General features: G+C 32.7%; 1 protein-coding gene across 1 annotated transcript in view; it reads right to left on the reverse strand.

Moving 5' to 3' along the window:
• The window catches only part of KTN1 (kinectin 1), a 94,050-nt gene that overhangs the window by 65,673 nt on the left and 15,899 nt on the right, over positions 1 to 12,478 (reverse strand). Inside the window, exon 2 of the mRNA XM_023527224.1 lies at positions 2,092 to 2,644. Coding sequence (XP_023382992.1) covers positions 2,092 to 2,617 — 526 coding nt within the window. The 5' untranslated portion in view covers positions 2,618 to 2,644. The remainder of the gene's footprint in view (positions 1 to 2,091; positions 2,645 to 12,478) is intronic.

Raw genomic sequence — 12,478 nt, forward strand, 5'->3', positions numbered from 1 at the left:
ACCTAACTCGGAACTTGGGAAATCAGCTTTGATACCACCTTCTCTTCTACTTGCCATGTGTGTATTACATACTATTGAGTCAGCTCTGACTCCTGGTGACTCTATGAATGAGTGATGTTCACAATTTGCTGTCAATGGCCCCACTCAGTTCCCGTAGATTCAGGCTTAGGGCTTACTCTATGAGTCAATTCACCTCAAATTTATTCTTCCTCTTTTCCTGCTGCTTTCTATTTTTCTCAGTATTACTGTCCTTTCCAAAGAACCCTACCTTCTCTTGATGTGCCCAGAGTAAACAGCTTCAGTATTGTTATTTTTACCTCCAGCAATATTTAAGGTTTAATTTGCTCTAGGACCTACTTGTTCGACTTTCTGACAGTCCAGTGTATCCACAGAGCTCTCAATGTTTTTCCTACCAGCCTTCTTCACTGTCCAACTTTTACAACTATACAGAGTAACTGGGAATATAAGGATGTTGGTGATCTCAGCCTTGGTGTCTAAGGTCACATCTCTGCTCTTGGTGATCTTTCCTAATTCTTCCATTGCTGACCTTCTGAGTCTCAGACTTCTCTTGATTTCTTGGCTGTTGTCTCCATTTGAATTAATGACTGAACCAATCTTTAACAATTTCAATGTCTCTATTGTATATGTTAAAGTTGCTATCTGCCATCTCCTATCCAATAAAGTTAGTCATATCATTTTTACTTTGTATACCTCTCTGATCTATTTTCTATTTCTGCTGTCACTACCATAGCTCAGTCCTTCAAATTAACTTTGGAAAACAATAACTTCTTAACTAGTCTCCCTACATTAAATACTGTCTCATGAAATTTGTACTCCCAAGTTCTGCCAAAAAAAATCTTCCTAAAATATAAACCTGACCATTTAAACTAACCTGCTTGAAAATCTTCAACAATGGCTAAACTATAACATTCCAGCTTAGTACTATATACAAGAACCATCATGATCTGACTTCTGCAGATCTTTTCAGCTTTTTTTCTACTACTCTATACCTCATATTTAATGGTTCAAAAATACACTATAATTTTACACCTTTGCCTTTACACATGATATTCTCCCAGTGTTGAATGAGACTCCACTACCTGCTTGATGAAGTGACTCATCCTGGAAGACCTAGCTTAAACATTCCTCTGTAAAGCTTTTCCCCATGGTCCCCGTAAGTAACAACTGTATGGGTGCTTCTTCTATACATTAAACATCTCATGTAAGTCACATTTTATTATTGGCTTGCGCGTCCTTCTCCCCCACTAGAACATAGGGTGCTTACTCTTATTCCTCTAGTACTATGCCTTGATCAAAGCTGGCAAACAAATATTTAAAAACCAATATAACTAATTTAATACTCTGCACATCAAATCACACCATTTCTCACATCATTTCCATTGTACCTGTTAACCTCTATCTTTGGAATACCCTAGCTCCACTCCTTCCCAGCCACCCCAATAAAACTAGCTATTACTCAACCTTTCAGATTTCAGGCATTACATGATCTAAGTGGCCCACTCTGGAACTCCTACACTGGTTCAGACATACCTAAATTACACAAAACTTTTTATATTACAATATTTATCTTTGTAGCTATAGCTAGCATGTGAATATCCTGAAAATGCACTATTCATTTCTGTAGTCCTAGTACAATGTCTAGCATAAAACAGATATATGCTAAATGTCTGCAAAATGAATCAACCAAGGGTGAAAAAGGATATCTGATTTAACTTTTCATCTTTAATTTCAATCGCACTGATTAGAAAATACTGATTGAAATAAATATAAAAGTTTCTAACAGCTGGTACAGATTCTTAGTGGTATTAGTAAACCAGTTAGATTTTACATATTTCCATTAAAGTCTTTCCAATATTTGCAATATAAAGTTTAGTTTTAAATGCTGTTTTATGATCAATACTAATTATTTCTAACAGTAATTAATGTTAATAAAAGCAAACACACAGTGAAAAGGATAATGATCTTGGTTTCAGACTCAGTGTTTAAAACTTTATGTGCATACCTAACAAAGTATCTGAGATTATTAAAACAAATACAATCACCCAAATAAAGTTAAATAGATTACAATACCGTTTCCATTTTTAGACTTCTTCTGCCCTGGTTTCTTCTTTGAGGCAGCTGCTTCTGACGGCGGGGTAGGCTGTTTAGTAACTGGGACAGGTTCTACTTTTTTGCCTGGAATCTTTGATACATCACTTTCTTTGGTGACCTGCTCTTCTAGTACAGGCTTGTGTTTCTTTTCCTTCTTCTTTCTTTCTCTAACACTACTTGAAGTATCAACCACATTCAGTGGAACAGGTACAACTTGCTCATCTTCTACAGCCAATGCATCAGATAATTTAAATTCCCGGGGTACATTCTCAGAATCAGATTCATGGAGGTTACCATTCTGGATTTCTTTCTTTTTATTCTTTTTCTTTTCTGCCTTCTTTTTATCTGTTTTGGTAGGAATAAGCTTTTGTTCTCTTTTCTGTTTTGCAAGAACCTCATCATATAATGTTTCTTTCATGAAAAGCCAGAAGAAGAGGAAAATTACTGTAATCACTACTGAAGGAATAAGGACAATAAAATATGTTGACTCATAAAACTCCATCATGTTTTTGTTAATGTGATCCTATAAAACCTAAATGGGGGAAAAAAAAAAATGAGTCATTTTATAAAAATTAAACACACAACTGCTGTTTCAAGTGGTATTTCAGATCTAACCTGATCGACAAATCAAAGAGGTTAATTGTTTAAAATCACATACTTGATTACTTTGCAAACTACAGTTGAAATATACAATGAAAGAAAAATGTGTAGTAACGAGAAAAAGTGTAACACATCCTTCTATTTTTAAATCATGTGAAAAGATATTAACAAGAGGAAAAAAAGTTAAGACAGCCATTATTTTTTCTCACATTATTTTTGACACATTATTAGTATTTAGCTTTTTTCTTTTACTGTACAACATTGATGAATACTAGTAGATATGGAAATAAAGAGGAATTAACTATTACCGACACACTAGATATTCACTAAGAGTACCACACTCTTAATGGCAAAAAAAAAAAGAGGTGGTTTATTGCCTCACTTAGAGATTTAAGCCCCTTCACAAACTGCTAGCACCTTTAATCCAGTCACTAACAGCCTCATGATATGGTGGGATACCTCAAGGATATAAAAATATAATAAAGTCAAAATCAAAATTTTAGGATGTTATTTGGCATTAAAATAAATTACAAATTAGATGCTTTTTTTTTTTCAATTTTCTTTAAGGTACCCCTTACTGCAAATAAGTTATATTGCAACAACAAAGCTGACCCTCACCATCCCAAATGTGAAGAGGCTCTGCCTCCTCAACAGAACATCAGTCCTACTTTTAGATTAACCCAATAGCTAGAGAAAATGAAGATGTGATCTGAGTACCCAGATCTGCCTTGAATATAGACATTATATCCCTTATCTGAAGGGCAGTCTCAGATAAAGCTAACCCTCAAAGTAAGAATGATTCTGGTGTTTAGATTCTAGATACCAATACTCCTATAAACATGTAAAAGCCACATAAAGTGCTTTGTATCCTTATAACTCATCTCTAATTCATTGCAGAAAAAGGCACAATGTGTAATGTTGATTAAATTAAACCCCAGGACATGCTTAAGGTAAAGCTAATTAAAATCTTTTGCACTTTTGCACTTTTAATGTACTAATAAATCTAAAAACTTTAAAAATTTTTAAATTATTGGTCCAAAGTCCTAAAAACAGGCAATGATTAGATGAAGAAACCAAATTCCACCTAAACAAAAGAATCATTATTCGAAGAACTATTTTAGACTTTAGAAAACATCTGCTTTAAAGCTGGATAAATCTGAGTTTATCCAATATAACACTTCACCAGAACGATTTTACAAGGACTCATGAACTTTCCAAGACAAAATTAAGCTAGTCACAGTTGTCTGTGTTAATTGCCAAGATAGACAGACATAGAAATCTTATATTGATAACATAATAAACTTAAGCTTATTAAACTTTGTTTTTCAACTAATTTATATCTTGTTTTAAAATGCAGATATATTTTATTCAAGTTCTACTAATGGCCCAAGTCTGAAAATAGCCATAAATGGAACCTAAAAAAAAAAAAGATGTTGATTAGGCACACTATTAATCTTTGTGATCGAAAACAGCACTTGATAACATTTTGCACTTCCATAAGCAATTTTTTAAATTATATTAACACAACCCTGGACTTCTTAAGACAAGGTTTTAACAAGTTGAAAGGGAAAAGGAATCATGTGCTAACAAAATATTAAAAGAAACTTTATACAGAATTATACCTGATAATTCATGAACTATCTAGGTTTTTAATTAATTAGACATATTTTACTGTGCCTGCTACTGGTCAATCAGGAATGCTTTTAGGAAGCAGAGACCATGTTTTCTTTTTGTTTTTTGTTTGTTTTAACATAACATCCATAGGTTACACAGCCTGTTAAACCTGGATCAATCCTGAGCAAAAATGAATTTTAAAACTGATGAATAACAATATAATAAAGCACTAAAATAAAGTTAAGAGTCTTGACTTTTGGTACAGATTCTGCCTCGGCTCCAAGGATCATCTCTTAATATGACTTTAAGGTCCAAACTACTTGCATGATCTTGGAAATGCTAAGCCAAAAAATTTAAGTGGTCTCAAATTGGTGGTGCCCAAAGTGCATGTGGCAAAAACAAATATACAACCTCTTTGGTGGAATGCCCCCTCAATCTGGGCCTCTCAAGATTTCCAAAGGCTGTCATCCAGATAAGAGCCCACAACCCAAAGTGACAGAAATATAAGCCACCGTGAGCAAGAGGCAACAGAAACGCTTTACCAAGGAATTAGATCTCTAAAGATTTAAGATACTGAAATTAACAGATATAGGTTACAACATACACACAAAAAATAAGAGGGAATTGGAAAAATGAGCAAAGAACAGAAACTATCAAAAGTGACTACGTAGATTAGAATCAATTAGGACTTCAACAAATAAAAAATAACCGAAATTTTAAAAATGGATAGGCAAGGAGACCATTTAAAATGACTATTTCAGTAAGCCAAAGCTGATGAGAGTGAATTAATTCAATGCAGAAGACTTGAGCGAAACAATAGGGCATAGCAACTATTATAGTGAAAGTGAGGGAGGAGTCTCAGACAACTACATTTCTAACTTGGAAGAGTCTTTAAATGATGAAACCACCTGTCAAGATCAAGAAGATAGAGATGTCTCAGAGTTTCTTACATGATTTTGAAGTAGATAAAGTACAAGCAACTGGAGATCAGCAGTCAACTGGAGAGAAAATCAACAGTAAAAAGCTACCATAGGTTCTAAAGCAGGAAACCAAAAGGAGCCAGTTTCTGAAAAGTCCAAATTCTACTTCTCCTCCACCTTACTATCAAATCTTAAAAACTTTGCTTTGTCCTTTGTATCTAAGCTTCACTTATCCTTCAAAACACAGCTCAAAACATACCTCTGAAAATATATTTTCAACTATCTTCTGTAAGTTTATTATTCACTTATTCATAGTTATTTAGCATCAGTATGTCAGCACTGTTTTCTAGGATGTTCTAAAGAAATATCAACAAAAAAGGCCAAAATCCCCACCCTCATAGGGCTAACAGTCTACCAAAGGGAAGACAGTCCAATAATTAATATACAGTATATGAGACAAGAAGATGTATGGCATATTTGAGCAAGAACAATAAGGACAATATGGTTCAAGTATAATGAACAAGACAAAAAGTAGTAAAAGATGAGATTAAAGAGATCATCTGAAGGGAGCAGGAGACAGTGAACAAATCATGTTGTTCCTTAGAGGGACCTGGAAGGACTGTGGCTTGTACTCTGAATAATAATGGGAAATGAGACGGGGGGGGGGGGGGGGGGGAGTTGTTCTGAGTAGAAAAGGGAATAGACAGTTTCAAAGTCTAGTTTTTAAAGACAGGAGAAATTACACATGTTAATATGCTGACAAATATGAACCAGTAGAAAGGGAAATATTGATGATGCAAGAGAGTGAGGGGTAATGTCTGCAAATGTCAAGAAGGAATAGAATTTGGTGTAAAAGTAGAGACTGGCCTTAGATGGAAGCGGATATCCATAGAAACATAAGGCAGCGGCAGAGACCCAGGCAGTAGATATAGTACAGAAGTTTGTGAAAACGCTCTTCCTAATGCTACTATTTTCTTAACGAAATGGGAAATACAGTTCTAAGTAAGAGTGGAAAAGCTGGTGTTAGAAGTCACATACAACACCTTATAATTATTACATTGTTAATTTTTCTATTCGCTATAAACTGCGTTCATTTTGATTCTCCATTTAAATTTAAAAATAGATTCACTGACTTTAAACACACTTTTGATTTAGCTAAGGAGGCAAGTATATAGCATCTATAAACCAGAGGGGAAAAAGAACCTAACCTGAGCCTCAATTCTGCATGCTCAAGTGCCAGGGCTACAGCTAGTCCCCTTCTAACATCCTAAAGCACTTATTCTCTCTATATACATTTATGAGGTAGGAGACAGTCTAACAATTATTAGAGGGAGCAATATATGCAATGTGATAAAGATAAAAGAAAAGACAATATGGAACTCAAAACCTAAAGCAGATCCAAATATATTTTTTAAATTTAGTTTATTCTGTTATTTCAAATCACTAGAGGAAAGGCTGAATCATTCAGATCAAAGAAAGACATCTAAAATTTTAAACATAAGAAAACATAAAACACTTGAAGAAAATACAAAAAAATGAATAGAATCGCCATATTTTGTACAGTTATATATGTTTAAAAGTTTACAAGCGTATTATATCTGCAATAAAAAAAATTAAATTGGTTCTAAAAATCAGTAAGAAAAAGATACCAAAGAAAAAAACAGACCAAGATTAATCATTTTCTGAAACAGCCACTGATATATAAAAACTCATTTAAATTTACATTCTCTAGTCAGTCGCTACAACAAAAGGAAATGGCCCCGGAGTCCACAATACGATCATAAAGTTATCTTTTATGAGGGAAAAAATTCAAAGTAACCAAAAGACAAGATAATCTAGTAAATTAAACACAGAGATGCCTGGCATAGGAACTCCATTACAACAGCTTTTCTAAAATTATCTTTAGAGACTACACTGAAATCTCAGAGCAGTGGTACAATTTCTCCTTTTAAACTACAACACATACTTATTACTATGACACACATCTTATTACCACATCCCTTAAGATATTTCAGCAACAGCCATTCTAAAGCACTGTTACCTCAATCTCAAACAAATCCAACTAATGCCAAAGATGACTAATGAAATTTTATTTCTCTATCAGATATCAGGTTACAACACATGAAACTTCTTTATTTTTTTAACCAAATTTACTGTTTTATCCTTTGAATACAATAGATATATCAGTTTGAACAGGTTCTCCAAGAAACTGAACAGGTACCTGCTGAAAGTTAAACCAATATCTTTCAGATTTCTGCTTACCTACCAAGCCCAAACTAGTTCATTCTCAGGAAAAGACAGTACTCATTTAAAAATACCTACACAGGAGATAATCTGGTTAAAAGTTTATTCTGTAAAGAAATCAAACTTATAATTTAATTAAAAGATCTACTACCAAAAAAATAACACATTTTAAATACTCAGTATTTCGAATCAATACATAAATCAGTTTCCGAAGAACAAAACTCATTAAAATCATTTAAAAATTAGAACACGAAATTCATAGCAATAATATAATCATTGTAAAATGACTATACCATGCACAGAAGACCTTCTCGCTCTAAAATTTACAATCTTGACCTGTCTTTTCTTTTTTAACAAGATTTTTGGGTTGAAAGGGGCCATCTAATCCAACTAGCCACCCAAAGATTGGACCCAGATGAATGGTTAGTGAACCTATGCTTGAAAACCAGGGATGTGCACCTCCTGTAAGCTCCTTTTATATCTTTAAAAAGATGTTACATCAGTCTTCCTAGTTCTGATCTAAAATCTCATCTCCCTGTAACTTCTCCCTGTGGCCCTTCATGTGCCCTAATCTTAACAAGTATGTCCAATCCCACTACAAGGTAGTCCCAATAACTGATGTCTGGTATCACTTAAATTTACCACCAAACAGAAAACCTACTTCAAAACCTATCATCCCTTAGGAAAGATTAGTTAGAGTGTTAAAGTTGAAAATAACAGGCTGCTAAAATAACTCTTAGGTGCATCTCCTTAGGTCACTCAACAATGAATATTAAAATAAAATATTATATTTATTTTTGCCTATTCTCAGAAAAGACATAATGATTAAAAACATCATGTCACAAACTAAATATAAAATGGAAATGACGAGTCTGTCAAATACTATCCAAAAAGACTCTAAGGAAACTAATGAATAGCTTCACTTATGAAACAAGAATTTTAAAAACTTACCCAAGAGCAGCCAAATACAGTAGAAATAGCCCCAGATACTTATGAAACTGTTAGTATATAATCAACAGGCTATTTCAAATCAATTAGTTAAAAACAAAACCACCAGATTATTTAAGAAGTAGTACTGACACAAATGATAGCCATGGGGTGGGGGGAAGGGACGAGAACAAGGTTAAGCCTCTGCCTCATTTATACAAGGATGAAAATTTTTAAAGGATAAAAAGCTAAACCATGAAAGAACTGGAAGACACAAGTGTATTTCTTTGCATTTAAAAATAATCTTGCCTTATAAAGGTTTTTCTGTCTCGTGTAAAAAACCCAGAGTCATAAAGGAAGACACTGAGAAATATGACAGAAACTTTTATTTTATGGCGAAAAACAATTAAGCTAAAAAAATGACAAAGGTGGTTGACTTAACTTACAAATATCACTTAAAATGTGAGAAAAAGATGAACCTAAGAGGAAAATGGTTAAAGGACATGTTTAGAAGGTTCCCAGAGGCAAAAAAGATATCCAATAAATGTATTTCTTTAAATGCAATTTCAGTCACATTCAAGAAATGCAAATTAAAACAAGATGCTACCTCTTTCCACTTAGGATAGCAGGGCAAGAAGATGTGGAAATGAGATTACAAGGGGCATGAGGAAATTTTGGAAGAGATGTATATGTCTATTATCTTGATTGTGGCGATGGTTTCACCCGTGTACACGTGTGTCAAAACGTACTATGTTGTATACTTTAAATATATGCAGTTGATTATATGTCAATTATACCTCAATAAAGTTGTCTAAAAAATTAAGCGTGGGCCAGGGAGTATGAAAAATAGTAACCACTGCAAGCTCCTGAGAAAGAAATTAGGAAAAATTTTAAAGTATGAAAATTGGGCATACTCTTTGACAAAAGAAAATCCCTTTTCTGGTAGTTTATTCTACAAATATAATTACACAAATACAAAGATACAATCAAGAATGTCCACTGTTGGCAATGTAATTTTATAAAACTACAAAGAACCATGTCCAGGATTAGGGAAAAGACTAAGATTATAGTAAAGCTTCATGTGTAATATGGGAAAACATTAAAAAAAAGTAAATAAATCAAACATTCATAAAAAGTAAGTTGCAGAATGGTACAGAGGGAAAAATTCCCTATTATGTGACTGAGTCATGCTCATATATACTTAGCATGTCCTAGAAAAACATACCAGAAACCATTAACTCTATGGTGACTTTTGGGTACTTTTCCTAACTTTTCACCTTATATCCTTCAGAACGTTTATTTATCCCACCACGCACACATCTTACTTTTATAATTTAAAATTAATCTATTATATTTTAAAATTATAAATTAAAAAAATGACTTAAAAACTAATTTAAGGAATCCATTTCTAAAAACATGAGCAAAAACTCTTCCAATTAAATATAACAGAAACTGTTTTTGCACTAAAACAGGCAACTTTTCTGGAAATTAAGGGAAATCTTGGGCGGGCGGGGAGATTATATAGGAATTGAAAGTGTTAATGGCCATTTAAGGATAAGGCAGAAAACTGGACTGCAAGCTGGGGAAGAGGGAATGAGACAGGTACATAAAACTGAGACTTTTCAAGTGTTCCATAGTCAGCTAAGGGTAAACTAAGAGAAAAGAAATCCCCATGATGACATAAGAAAAAGGAAAAGCTTGTTTGCTTTTCCTACTACCCAAAAAGTAGACCAAAAGTTTTCATTAAAATTTTATAACCATGGTTCTGAGATGTACATCTATAGTTTCTGCCAGTCCAGAAAACCCCTAAACCCTTCTATCAAAAATATTAACAAAAAAATGGCATTAAGGCCATGAAAGCCTCTGCAAAAAATTCTTTCTACCCAGTCTACCCTGCACAGTACAGTACTTGCAGATATACTCCTGCTGATGAACTTAAAATAAAAAATGAGCAAAAGAAGGTAGATACAAACAGGAATTATATCCCCAAGAATTCCAAATGGAATAATTTGAGAGACCATAAAAAATAATTTTCTCAGCTGCTAGAGGCATTAAAATAAATCACACAAACAGAAAATTAAAATACTCAGATAAAAGACCAGAGACTAAAAGAATTAAACTATAAATTTAGTGAAACTAAATTTGTGTGATCATCCACACACATATGCATATAGAGACTCACAGACATTCAAAACTAAATGAACTGATTATTTTACACAATTGAAGAATTATCAAACAGAAAGATAAATCTGATAAAAACTGACAACGCAGCACAAAAGAATACCTTAGGGAAAACATGTAAGAAAAACTAATAGACATGAAGGAGAGAACAGAAATTCAAGGAGAGAAAAGCAACAAAGTAGTATTTGATGAGAAAATGGTTAAGAATTTTCAAAAACTGCTGCGAGACAGGGATCTTCCAATCTCAGAAGGGCAACAAAATCTGGACAGAATAAGAAAAAACATCTAAACAATAAGAATAGTAAAACTATATAACTCAAAAGATGCAAAGCAGTTCTTAAAAGCAATATAGACAAAATCCCCTATAAATAAAATTAGACTTACATATTACTCAGCAATAGAAGCCAAAGGACAATGGAATAAAATCTCCATAGAAACAATGGCCATTAATTCCAAATCCAGCTAAACACTGGAATATTCAGTTTTCAGAAGCAATAAAGTCTGTCGGCTATGTGTAACAAAGCTAATCAATGTTAGCAAAAAAAGATTTTAAAGACTTTATTTGAAATTTAATAATCCAGAACATAGTTTTTGTAAATAAGCAAAACTTCTTCCTACTAGAATATGATTGACAATATTACGAAACTCTTTAATTAGCAATTACAGCTGACCTTTTTCCTAATAAACTTTTCAGGAAGCCACAGGAAAAAGTGCAAGCAAATAATTTTCTCTTTCTGGCCCCTCATTTACAGTGATCAGAGCTTTTAAGTACAAAGCCATAAGAAATTAGGATAAAATTTCACAGTATTTTACAATCAAGTGCACCACTACAATAATAATAAAAGCCTGGTCATCTTCTCTAAGACCATACAATCTATTCTACTGTCTACATTTCAATTTTTACTTTAATGTCATTTAATGCCATTACAATCAAATTCTTACCTCTGCTATTTAAGAGAAACCAAAGAGATACAGACTCTAAACAAAACACAAAATTGTGAATAAATGGCAAAATCTTACATATTCAAACTGTAAATATGTACAAATGAAAGATCTAAAAAGGGTAAAGAAACTACTTATATATTTTCATTTTCATATTTTTCTGGAACATTAGTTATGTTAATAAATTATTAAACCACAGCAAAGTTAAAGAATCTTTATAAATTAAGAAATTTTTACATTCCCATTTATTGAAATCAAGCAGCATTTGCTTTTATATTCACAATCTTACGTGGTTACCTTTCTCTAAAATTAACTTTGAGAACTATAGTTTAAAAAGATATTCACTAAATATTTTTACTTATTATACAAAGCTTACTTTATACAACTGAAAGTTTAACATACCAAATGAGTGACTATCTTGCTGATCTGTTATATTCTCTCCTCCCTACTACCTGTGAGCCCAAATGCAGTGCTCAATGAATAGCACTGTCAAATTTTAATTGACTAAAAGGCAACTAAGTATAAAAACCTGGGAAGAAAAAAAAGGTTTACTTCATAACTTCAAAATATAAATAACTTTATACAGTAAGCCCTTTGAATTTTCTTTCAAAATAAACCTTCATAAATACGGTACACATCAATCCTATCTGTGTGTTCACCAATACTCAAATCAAAGGCATTTGATCACAATATGAATTTTACTAGAATGTTCCTGAAGCTACAAAAGAAATATATGAGAAAAATAAAAATCAAAAAGTCCAGATAAAATTATCATGAATTGAAAATAAGTGCAACTTTTGTAAGTTAACAAATGTTTAAACCTACAACAGAAAAATTAAAAGTTTGGGTTTCTTTTTATTTTTTTTTTGACTGTTGACTACATTTTTTTGACATCATTCCCAATAAGCAACCTAAACAAACAAACAAACAAAAAAAAA

The sequence above is a fragment of the Pteropus vampyrus genome, unplaced genomic scaffold, assembly GCF_000151845.1.
Source record: "Pteropus vampyrus isolate Shadow unplaced genomic scaffold, Pvam_2.0 Scaffold15, whole genome shotgun sequence".
NCBI lineage: Eukaryota > Metazoa > Chordata > Mammalia > Chiroptera > Pteropodidae > Pteropus > Pteropus vampyrus.